At 57.5% G+C, this 12,421-nt stretch overlaps 1 protein-coding gene across 1 annotated transcript; it reads right to left on the bottom strand.

Moving 5' to 3' along the window:
* Positions 1–353: 353 nt before the first annotated feature.
* Positions 354–11,568, bottom strand: NINJ1 (ninjurin 1). The gene is made up of 4 exons (XM_004004069.5): positions 11,460–11,568; positions 2,956–3,181; positions 2,016–2,178; positions 354–933 (listed from the first exon to the last, which is right to left on the bottom strand). The coding sequence occupies exons 1-3, from the start codon at positions 11,532–11,534 to the stop codon at positions 2,024–2,026; spliced, it is 456 nt and encodes a 151-aa protein (XP_004004118.1). The 5' UTR covers positions 11,535–11,568; the 3' UTR covers positions 354–933; positions 2,016–2,023.
* Between the last annotated feature and the right edge of the window lie 853 nt (positions 11,569–12,421).

The following is a 12,421-nucleotide window of genomic DNA, read 5'->3' as shown; positions in this document are numbered from 1 at the left end:
CCAGAGACAGCACCTGGCTCTCATTGGTGTCTCTGCAGGGTCGAAGCTGGCTTGGCATCAGCTCCACTCTCCTTGATCCAGTACTGTGGGTACAGAAGGGAGCTAGTGGGCATGTAAACTGCAGGAAATGTGGGAGTGTTGGAACTTTTCACGAGGGTCTGCTCAGGGATCATTGAGCTGACTGCCCCGAGGACATGCATGTGGGGGTGATGTCTGGAGATGCCAACAAAGGCTGCTCCTCCCATAGACCACAGGCTTAGAGGGAGGGACAGAGGAGGGCTGTATAGGCTGGGGACTCTGAGGTGCTGCACCCAGGCCTGGGTGGCAGGGAGGGTGGTGCTGGGAGCCACACGAAGAGAAGAATCAGCTTTATTGGTTACTTATATATAGAAAAGTGGGGGCTCAGATCCCCAAGGAGGGGCTAAAGCCCTGCCCAGTCACTGCTGGTGGAAGGTGTGAGGTCTGAGTCAGTGGCCACGGTGGGGGGCCCACAGTGTCACTGATGGTCTATAGTCCTGGGTCAGGAAGTGCAGAGGTCACAGGTCACCCAGGGTGGGCAGCGCACAAGGCCAGGATGCTGCTGCACTGGCATTGCCTCGTCTCTCTGGAAATGTCCCTAGATGGGGCCAGCCCCTTGACCCCCATCCTTGGGCCTGCTGCATGTCCACGGCAGCGATAACCCTTGTTGAAGGCTCACCAGTTCCATCTTCTGGGCCTGGCTACTCCATGCTCCAGGAGGAGGAGCAGCTGAGGACGGGGCAGGCCCTGTGTGGCCAGAGTGGCCTGAGCACGTGTGGCTTATTTGGATGCAGTCCGGTGGGGCCAGCCTGGGCTCCGGCGGTTTAGGGGAATCCCGTGCACAGGAGGATGGGCCTCAAGGGCGAGGCACCTCCTGTGTCTAGGCAGCTGCGGCCAGGCACAATCCAGGGGCACCTGCAGAGAAGAAGAGGAGAGGCATGGAGTCACCAAGGCCGGAGGAGCCTCCAGCCCTGTTCTGGTGACCCTGCCTCAGCGTGGTGTCTGCTAACCAGCCCATAAATGTCGGGACCACTCTGACTCCAGAGTCAGCCCAATTCTGACCTGGGAGAGCCACGGTGTCCCCCCGTGGGACACTGTCAGGGTCTAAAAGCCTGGCCCAGCACACTCTGACAGGGCACCCCTGAGAGCAGGGGCTGGTGGGTGGGCATGTGCCATGGGGACCTTGAAGTCTCCTCACTAGACTGATGCTTGGGGAACTCAAGACTGTTTGGGGCACACAGCAGGTGATTAATAAATGGCCCGGTTGTCATGTGATGAGTGAGGGAGCAGGCTGGTATCCAGAGGATTCCATGGGGGACAGACTGAACAATAATCTGTGGCCAGCAGCTGGGCAGTGAATTGATGCCAGGTGGAGCCAACAGTGATGGCGGGGGCAAGTAAAAGCCAGATGCTCACATTGGGGCCACACAAAGGCCCTGCTCCCAGCATCTTGCTTCACTGTCCACTTGGTCAATCTGGAAGGTTTCCTCCTATGTCCCTGACACACAGGTGTTTGCTGTCTGTCTATAGCACCCGCCTTGCCTCTGTGGCAGGCCTGAGGACTGCTGGGTCCAGGGCCCCGTGGACCTGCGTTGTGTGACCCTGGCCAGGACACATGCCAGACCTGCCAGCCTTCTGTATCTGCCCTCATGACAATCCAGGTTGCCTGCATCTGAGCCCCCACAACCTCCCTATAGGAGGGGCTTGTTGAGTGTGTTACGAGGCTCACTTGACTTCCTTGTGGCTTCTGCTCCCAAGTGGGGTCACCTTGAGTAGGCACTGGGTCTCTCTGAGCAAGGACAGTGGGCTGAGTATGGTGTAGGGGGTGCACATGCCCAGGGGCACCCACCCTGCAAGGCCCAGGCAAGGACAGATGCAGTCACGGGAGGTCTGCACAAAAGACCCTGAGTTTCCCACACTGAGTCAGCAGCCCAGTGGGGTGAGCGGGTGGGTTCGTGGAGGAATAGACCCTGCTGGGGACGGCCCTGCCAGCTCACCTGAGCCCCTACTGCCGGGGTGCCGTGTCCATGGTAGGCTTCTGGACGCCAAAGGCAGTGATGAAGATGTTGACCACAACGATGATGAAGATGAGACCAGTGGCCAGGTTGTTGAGGAAGTCCAGCTTCGCATGCTTGGCAGGGTTGTTGAGGTCATACCTAACTGTGAGAGGGAGCAGGCACTGTGAGATATGGGGCCCTCTTCTGCACCCCCAGAGAGAGACATGCCTACTTTTAAAACACTGCCAAAAATGGGGCCTGGCCCAGGCAGGCTGCTATCTCTGGCTTGACTGCTACAGCCCTGCTTGCTCTGTGAAAAGAAACTCAGAGGGGCCTGGCACCTCATCACGAAGTGGAAGGCGTGGAGGCCCGAGGCCCAGGCTTGCATTCTAAGGCACAAGGGACTGCACACACATAGGCAAGCACCATTCTGAGCACTGGTGCGTGATAATCAAGCCATTCCCACACGTACCCAAGGCTGTCCTTACGCCCACTTTCTAGGCAAGGAAACAGGCCCACCTGCCTGAGGTCACACAGCCAGGTGGAGGGGAACCCAAACTCTTGCTGCTTCTACACCTGACCCTCACCTGGGGGTGCAGGACCATCACCTGGTCCCTATAGACCACCTAAGGACTAGCGGGTACATAGTAGGTGCCCAATACACGTCAACTCTTTGTGTGGTTTTGATGTTTTCCTGTGTCCTCAGCTTGTGTGAGTAGAAGGATAGAGATGTGAGGGGCCCTCTGGGGGCCACAGTGGGAGCTGTTAATACATTTTGGACCGCCTGGCCTAGCGAGGCGGGCTGGGCTCCCATGCGGCTCATGAGGGCCTGAAAAACGTTGTGACCCATCCCAGAGTGTATGCGGGCAGAATCAGCTGGCTGTAGGGCAGGGGTACCCAGGGCCCTCCCGCTGTTGCAGCCCCCTGCCCAGGCACGCACCGAGGAAGATGAGCAGCACGCCCACACCAATCTGCAGCACGAGGGAGATGGAGATGAGGACCACCAGGGGGATGAAGAAGGCGAAGCCAGTGCCCTGCTCGATGACAGCCTTCAGCTGGGAGGCGTTGGCCATCAGCAGTGCAATGTCCAGCATGCTCTCAGCTGCGCTCTTCTTGTTGGCATAATGGTTCATGTTGATGGGCTGGTTCCTGCCCCAGCGGCTAGGCTGCAGGGAGTGGGGTGGTCAGGCCAGGCTCTGCAGCAGGGGACTGTAGGCCCGGGCCCACCCTGGTGTCCCCTACTTTGAGCCTGGTCTCCTTCCTAGGTACTGGCAAGAAGGTGGGGGTAGATCGGGTCAGCAGATGAGGCTTGAAAGGGATGTGCTGGTTAACAGAACAATAGGCCCAGAGAAGAGACTGTACAGCCCTGCAAGACCCACCCTAGGAATCAAGTCCTGGAAGAGAAAGGAGACAAAACACAGCCTCAGCGCACACTCTGGTTTTAGACGGGAAAATGCTGCCAGCCATCTGCCTGCCATGGGTGGGGCCGTCTGGCAGCCTCCCCTGCGTGCCCCTGCCCGCCCTTCCCTTCAGGAGGTGACTGGTGCCAGGGAGGTGACGTGACAGCAGCTGGATCCCAGATTTCCACACACTTGCCCACCTGTGAAATAAGCCTTCCTGGGACGGCTGATCCACCCAGACCATCTCCCAGCTGTGTGGGCACACAGCAGGTGCTCAAGAGATGCCTCAGTATTCTAATCTACAGCTAAACTTAGCTTCTTCCTTATTTTTTTATTAAAAACAATTTTAAACCACTTTACTGAGTGAGATGTGATCGACACACAAAAAGCTGTACATAATAGACATAAGCAACCTGAGGAGTGTGGAGCTAAGTGTGCACCGTGACACCATCACCACACCCAGGCCGCCACACGTCTGTGCCTCCAGTCTCCTCCTGACCCGTCATTACTAGTATTTGTGATAGTAGGCACGAGGTCCCCCTTAGAGTGCCCCACTGGTCCTTCTGTGTGGCGCTCTGGAGCTTATCCTGCTTCATGTCTGTGCTGATAAAATGCGACACAAGTTCGGCTGCCTCCTCCCTCGCTTCTGCCTGAGAACGTCCCCAGTCCTCAAGGCCAGGCCCCTGTCACTCCCGAGCGCCCGCCGTGCCTCAAGGCCCCACCCAGAGCCGACCTTCTCTGCAGGCTAGGTTCTCTGCAGGGGCAGGAGCAGGGAGGGGAGTTAGGCGGAAGAAGGCTGGCCTCAGAAGCTGGAGTCCAGGCCACAAAGGCCCCTCCCGAGAGGCACTGGAATTTGCCTCTTGCAACGGCTGTTTCACTTGAAGGCAACTGGAGGCCGCCTGGCCTCCTCTTGGTAGCCAGCCCATCCGCCCTCTTCAAGCTGCCCCGGCCAGGCCCCTCCCCAACCTCCCAGAACTAACCTGTACCCCTCAGCCCTGGCCACTTGTCCACAGGCCTCCCTGAGCCTAGGCCTCCTGGGGCCATTGGGGAGATCTTATTTCTAGACTCATGAAAGATGCAGGGATGGGAGGTGGGGGTTCTGGGGAGGGCAAACTTCTACTTTCTGCAGTTGGAGAAAGCATGGAGATTACAGAACTATACAATGGAAATTACAGAAATACAGAAGTTTTACAGAAGTAAAACTACTTTTACATTATATCTTCTTTTTTTAATTGGAGTATAACTGCTTTACAATGTTGTGTTAGCTTCTGCGGTCCAACAAAGTGAACAGCTGTGTGTATACGCACATCCCCTCCCTCTTGAACCTTCCTCCCAACCTCCCCACCCACCCCTCTAGGTCATCACTACATTGTTTCTTTTAAAGTTTAAACTGAATCTAGAATAACAGGCACAGGAGGGTGTGCATGGGAACAGACTCCCGTGTCCTGTGTTTCCTCAGTCTCAATTGTTCTTAAGCAGCAAATCCCCTTGGTTTAAAATTCTAGACCCAAGAGCTCGCTGGGAAAGCCTTCTCTGTCCAACCCAGCGCCCTGGCCCTGCTCTCCGGGAAATTCCATGTGCAGCCTCTTTCTTTCTTCAAGTGGGGTCTTTCCTTTGACTCTCCATGCCAGGCCTACAACTGCACTCACAGCTGGGTGGGCCACCCACCTAGGCCAAGAACACCCAGGGCACACCACTCCTCCCCAGGGTCTATGCCCTGCCTCAAAAGCACCCAGGCTGTCTCCCAGCTCTGCTCTTGCGAAGTGGCACAGCTGGCCATGCTCCATCATGTACATGCTCCACTGGGTGCAGGCATCCTGGAGGCCCTGGCCTGCTGGCCATGTGCCCCTAAGTTTCATAAACCAGAAATATCAAAACGTCCTCCCTTGAGGCCACCTCAGGGCTCATCCCAATCCCCAATCCCAGAGGAAAAGCCAGGTGCAGGTCTTCCAAGGAGCTTCCACCTTCTGGGGGCAGGGGAGCTATACACACACAAATACACGCATTCATGAGCATATACACACATACATGGCATACACACGCATCTATACACACATACACAGAAGCACAATACATATACGTGTGTAAGCACACACTAACATGTATACATGGTACACACGCACAAACACGTGTAGATACATGTACACATACATGTACACACATACATACAATGTATACGTATGTACGCATTAACAAACACACACATGGCTAACTGTGGAGGCTTCTGGGCAGGAGGGAGAATTCCTCTTTTACTTTGAACTCTCTTGAGCTGTAAAAATATTTCACGCCTCTGCAACCACACACGCATTCAAATCCACAATGTCAGCAGCAGCAGCAGTGCCCCATCACAGGGACCCCGTGCCCCACCGTCCTCCACCTTGGGTTCCCAGGGCACAGCCCGTCATCCTATTCACCCTTCAGCTCAGTGCTTTCCTCCAGGGAGTCCCTGTCTTTACAACCATTTACCAGGGGTAAACTGAGGCTGTACGTGGAGGAAACGTCCAAAGTCAATAGGAAGTGAGGGCTGCACTGGGATTTGAACCCAGGTCCCAGGGCTCAGAAGCTCTGAGAGCTGACACCACAGTCTCCTCCGGCCCTGCAGAGCAGCAATGGGGTCACGGTCACTTGTGAGGCTGAGTGCTTGAAGACCCCAGCCCCCTTTGCGGTTGAGCTCCCTAGATGTGCAACAGGGCCAGGGAGCAAACATGTCAGGAGGTTCTGGGGAGTCTGGTCACTGTCTCAGGGCCCCGGGTAGCAAGCAAGAGCCTCAGCCCATATGTCCCTCCTAGCCAGGTCATTTCCTGCCCACAGAGCCATCTGCTTCCCATTCAACCCATGCAGTGATAAGGAGCACTGGCCAGAGGGTGCAGGCCAGACGGCTGGTGGGGAGGGGACTCTGGTCAAGCCCTAGCTGACTACAGGCTTGCAGTGTAGCCTTGACAACATGTTCCCTTCCCTGGGCTTCAGTTTTCCCATCTGTACACCCCAGGCCACAGTCTGAGAAGTTCTACCACCCACCAAGTACCCTAACAGTGAGAAAGAGCACCGTTCTCCCATTCTACAGAGTGGAAGGCTAAAGCTCAAGGGGGCTTACTCAGGGCCACCGTGAGGGAGAGGCAGATCAGAATTTGAACCCAGCTTGTCCATCTTGAAGCTAAGGGCCACCCAGGACATGGCACAGCCTCATGTCTACACTGGGGAGGAGGCCCAGGAAGTTTTATGTGGTAGGGCCTTGGGTGGGGGGTGGATTTCAGGGTTGATTTATTTCCCTCATGCCTGACTTTGGTACCCCAGCCTTCTGGGGAGGGGCTTTGAGCTGTGGGGAGAGCTCTGGGCCCGAGAGGTGACCCCTGTACAGGTGAATCCCAGGGAAGGCGCTATCCTGAGGAGGTCACCCAAGTTGGGGGGAAGTCAGAGCCCATTTTGCACAGGTGTGGAGCTTCACCTCCCCACCCAGCTGCTAGGAGCCATGCTTGGGACCCTCCCACTGAGACCTCTGCCCATGACTTGGGCAGTGCAGGGAACAAACGGCCAGTTTAATGTGTCCCTGGGGCCAAAAGGAATTCACTGAAACCCCAGTGGCATCTCAGAAGCTGAGTGAGCTCAGGGCTGCCCCCCCCCCTTTTTTTCCTTCTAAAAGCCAGGAAGGAGCCTGTAGAGGAGGAGCTGGTTTTGGCAGGGGTGCCCACAAGGCTGGCTCCTTGAGCCTACTTTCTGTGGACAGAGTGCATCATCCCAGTCACTTGTACATAGGCAGCTCGCAGGGACCCAGGCCACCTGGCCCAGGGTCACACTGCAATGAGCAACCTCAGCTTGGACAGGGAGGTAAGTTGGAACAGAAGCAAGATTCAAAACAGGTCTGCGGTACTCAGAGTACCCAGTTTCAACACAGTGCATCCTCCAGTTCACCCTGGGCTTGGAGAGGCTGCCTATGGCCTCCAGCTGGGCCCACGAGGTCTGGCCCATCCTCAGCCTCTTGCCGGTAAACCCTCTGTTTCCTTGGGAGATGAAGGCAGGCCAGGGCCGTGGCTGACTGAATTTCTGCAGGACCTCAAGGTTTGGGTTATGGACTTCCTCCAATCCTGCCTGCCCACAATTCTGCCACTTACTCAAAATCCCAGGTACAAGCATGGAACAAGATGCCTACATGGGAATTCCTGCCCCCCTTCCCAGAGCCCAATTTCACATCTAAAGAATGAGAGTCCAAGGCCCTCATAGACCCAAAATCTATGAGGCTCATCAGCTGCTCTGGGAAGAGGTGGGATGTGGATGTGGGCCTTCCCTTTATTATCTCCACATCCTGCCACACCACAGACCAGCAGAGTGGCTGGTCTGTGCTCAGTTTCCTCAGCTATAAAATGGGCAGGCGGGCATATGATGGGGAGTGAATGAAGCGCTCAGAAGCCTAGTGGCTGGTTAGAGCACAGCTGGGGCAGGGCAGGACTGGATATTCCTCTTCCTCACCATCCAGCCTCACGGCTTTGAAAGGCTGCCTCCCAAATGAACTGTAACAATTTGTATTAATTCTATTGTAGAAGTCCATAACAAGGAAGAGAGAGGACTAGCCTGAGAAACTGCATGAGCTGAGTGAAGCCCAGCTCCAGATGGGCCCTCCTGCATAGGGCCCGTCCCCTTGGGCTCAGTGGGCAACAGTGGATGTGGGGGTTCTGGAGTCTTCTGGGCTGGGACCTGAGAACCGACCAAGCAGGATCTGTTGGGGCCGAGTAGGATCTGTCTGATCCATCAGTGTGAAGCATAAGCTACTACTGTGCCCACTGCCTGGGCTCAGCGTGAAGGCACCCACCCCAGGTCACACTAGCTCACTCCTGCACTGTCCCCACACCATCTGTGCCCATCCAGCCTTGGGAGGTCTCTTGTTCCATGTCTGAGTTCCTGGCAGGAAGTTTCCCGGGGTGGGGGTGGGAGGTCCTCGCAGCAGCTGAGCAGGGTTGGGCAGTCCTGCTTCCTGTGGGCTCAACACTGACCAGGAGTAACCGCGCAGCCACGTCAGGGTTGCCCTTTGGAACATGGCCAAGACCCTGCCAGCTTCAGGATCTGCCAGAAGAGCAGAAATGAGAAAAAGAGCAAACTTGGAACTTCCCTGGTGATCCCATGATTAAGACTCCACAATTCCAAGGCAGGAGGCACAGGCTCAATCCCTGATCGGGGAACTAAAATTCCACATGCCAGCTCAGCAAGGCCAAAAAAAGAGTTTAAGAGAAAAAGAGCAAACCTCTCCCAGCAGCTGAGGCTATGCAAGCAACTCTCCCTCCTGGGACTTGGTTTCCAAGCCCAAATGTTGCCCTACAAGCCTCACTCCACCCTGTCCTGCCAGCGCCCTGCTGTGTCCTCAGCTGGCTATAGCCCCAGAGTCTGCTGCAGTGTCCAAGGCAGCTGCCCCCTCAGATAAACCCTGGGCATGGCCACATTTATTTTCACAATATAACTAAGGCTTCTTACTTCTTCTGCTGCCATCCAAAAGTGAGTTAATTGACTAAAGACACCAACTCACTCCAGCAGGGGCCCTAAGCAGACTGGCCTTGCATGGAGGCCACAGGGGTAGGCAGCACGTGGAGGGGGACATCTGTGGAGGTGGACATCTGTGGCGCTCCCTCACTGCCCTGGCCTGACAGATCATCTGCCCTTGGATTACACATATAACTCTCCTCTGAGCCCAGTCACACTGGGAGGTGAGTGATTCTTCCCCACTCTACAGAAGAGGAAACAGGTTCACAGAGAGAGTCTGTACTTGCCCAAGGCCATGCAGCAGGGCATCTTGAGACCGATGGGGCTCTGGGCTTGGGCTCCCAGTCAGTCCTCCCCTTAGCCAGGGGCACACTGACAACATCGTGGTGACTCAGCCCACACATCCTGCTGTCTCGGGGCTCTTGCTCAAGTGGGGACATATCTGAAGATCCTGGGATTTTCCCCTCCTCCCAGTAAGCCTTTCTACCCCTAAAGCAGGACCTTGGGACTAGGATTCAGGCAGGGGCCACTGGGAGGGAAGGCTGTGGAAGAGCCAGGTGAGGTGCAGGGGGAGGGCTGTGCCTATGGTGGGGTAGGGGGAGGGCGGATTGCGCCTGGGGGAAGGTGCTGCCCTTCCTAAACCCTGCCAGGATGTCATCTTTGAAAGAGGATCTAGTTTGGCAGGCAGGAATGTTAATACTATGTGTCCAGTTTACCCCAGCACCGCACACACATTAGCCCATTTAGTCCTCACCACAAGCCTCTGAGGGCTTCCCTGGTGGCTCAGACAGTAATGGATCTGCCTGCAGTGCAAGAGATGTGGGTTCAGTCCTTGGGTTGGGAAGATCCCCTGGAGAAGGGAATGGTCACCCACTCCAGTATTCCTGCCTGGAGAATCCCATGGACAGAGGAGCCTGGCGGAGGGGAGCCTGGCGGACCACAGTCCAAGGGGTCGCAAAGAGTCAGACACGACTGAGTGACTAGCACTTTTACTTTCTTTCATAACCCTCTGTTGGAGGTGCTGCTCTTACCCCATTTCACAAATAAGACACTGAGACACAGAGTAATGTGCCTCAGAGCACAGTGAGGCAGGTCCTGAGGGGGGGAAGCGGAAGGCAGAGGCTGGACAGAGAGCAGTGTTGGGTGGGCCTGGACCCCAGGCTGGATGAGCAGAGCAGCTGTCAGTCCTGACTTTCTCTCCCAGAGCCTCCTTGCCTGTGACTGGAGCCCCCTGGAAGAATATGTCCACTCTCACATGAGCCTCCATGGCCTCCGCAGCTGGCAAGGTCTGACCTCCTATCCCCAACCCCGATGTACTTGGTGGTCCAGCCCCTGGGCCCTTCTCCCACTGTTCTTCCTGCCTAGGATGCCCTTCCACACATACTCACACCCCAGGGTTCAGTGCCAAGGTCCCCACTGGTCAGGAAGTCTTCCTACCCGCTTTTGTGTTCAGCGGTCTGCCCATGGTTTCTCCGTGAGGACTGGTCTAGGCTCTCAGACTGAGTGGAACAGGGCTGTAGCACCCGCAACTGGTCCTAAAGCCAATGGCAGTGACCCCTGAGCACAGGGATCCCTGCCTGCTGAGGGACTGTTCCCCAGGCCAGGGCTTTGCTTGCCCCACATGTTTGCCTTCCACCCCCTAAATATGGCCTGTTACTACAGCATCACCTAGGACTGGTCACCCACACCTGAGCAGGGTCAGTCTCGGCCTTAGTCTGATGTACATGTCTGAGAGGCCACTGTCCTGTCCCTGCCCCCAGGGGGTCAGAAACTGAAAGAATGTCCAATGTCAACAAGTTACCAAAGGGTGGTGCTCAGGCCTGCGCCACAAACAGAGGCCCGGGGGAAGTGCTGGTCCTGGGCAAGGCCGGTTACGAACCGCTACTCTGGCCCTGCTCCAACAGTGGGACAGGACCCCAGGGTGGGAGGGTACTGGATCTAAATGGGACCACTGCCAGGGCCTGCCCCCATGCTCACAGCGCTCCAAGGCCAGCAAGGCGGGCTGAGGCGCAAGAACCCGAGGGTGGAGAGAGGGGAGGAGACCACAGCGGCCCCAAGTTCTCCATCAGGGCATGCACAAGACTGTGCGGTCGCTGTGGACACCGTAAGTGACGTAACTGTCTGCCCGCTGCTGGCCCGGAGCCCAGAGGCCGGGATCCGTTCCGCGCCTACCCCCGGCGCGCAGCGAACCAGAGCAGAGGCAGAGCTGGAGCGCCGTGAGAGAGCCAGGAAGGCAGGGGCCGCGCAAAGCGGAGTGAAGGTGGCGCCCAGGCCCCACGGCTGCGCAGCTCCGTGTGGGCGCTACCTGCCCCGGGCCACTTACGGCAGCCTGCCAACCGCCCGCGCCCCAGCCCAACCTTCCAGAGTGGCTTGAGCCCCGGGTCATCCCTGGGCTCCCCGCGACCACGCTGGCAAGGGGGCGGGACCCAGGGGGCATGGCGACCACCCCGACCCTCACTGCGGACGCGGCGCGCAGCGGGTCGGCGCCCGTAGGTGCCTGGGAGCCGTGGGAGCAGGGCTCAGAGAGGGCGGGCGTCGGACAAGGTCGCACAGCGGCACGGATGGAGGGGGTGCTTACCGAGGCGTGCGGGGATCCGGGCGAGCTCGGGCGCAGGTCGCCGTTGAGCTCGTACTCTTCGGGGCGCGAGTCCATGGTGAGGCACTGGGTCAGCTTTGCTCCGGGTCTCAGCGTGGCCTGCGCCCCAGCTGCGCACACAGACCCCGCTGCGGGCCCGCCCACTGCCCGCCTTCCTCCGGCCCGGCCCACGCAACCGCCCTCAGACTCCGCCCCCAACTCACTGGCGGAGGCCGGGGGCGGGGCTTAGGCTACTCGGGGCTTGCCCCGCGTGGTCCGCTATGGTAGGGCGAACCAGCGCTGAATTTCGGTTCTGTTAGGTCCCCGACCTCTAGTTCGTGGTAACGCACGTCGTCTTCTGTGTTCCTATCGTGGACACTTTTAATCCATAAAACGAGGGCAAGAACCGGCCTTTCCCTTGCCGCTTCGCTAACTGGCATGAAGGCTAGCGGGTACTGCAGCGGGTGTGGTTTTGTGTTTTGCCGGATGACGCTCACCCCCGGGGCCCCGGTGCAGCTCTCGCCAACACATCGCTCGCCCCGCATGCGAAACCTGAGAGTCGCCTGGGTCTCACACCCTCTGAACTTTGGCCTTCTCTAGGAAAAGGGGACATGAATGCCTCCCACTCACCCAGGAGGGGGCAGACAGCAGATCACCGCAACTTGGGCCCTCTTTGTGCCTGCCGCCCATCATGGAGCAGCCTCTGTGTCTTCAGGCAGGGCCCCTTGTTTGGGGTGGCACCTTGTCTGTGCTGGTGCCAGCCGCTAGGGGTGGCAAAAGAATGTTGGTTCCTCCAGCCCTTGACACTTTCAGCCCTTGTTTCCCGGGACGCAGGCCTCTCCCAGAAGTCAGGCGGGTGCAGAGGCCAAGCATTATCTCCCCAGCCTGGTAGGCGAAGGTCTGGGTCTCTGTGTTCTGCCCTGACCCTGACCTGGCTCCCAGGACCAACAGCTTTTTACTCCTCC

The sequence above is a fragment of the Ovis aries genome, chromosome 2 (assembly GCF_016772045.2).
Source record: "Ovis aries strain OAR_USU_Benz2616 breed Rambouillet chromosome 2, ARS-UI_Ramb_v3.0, whole genome shotgun sequence".
NCBI lineage: Eukaryota > Metazoa > Chordata > Mammalia > Artiodactyla > Bovidae > Ovis > Ovis aries.
The sequence above is the reverse complement of the archived record's forward strand: the minus strand, read 5'-3'. Positions and strand labels throughout refer to the sequence as shown.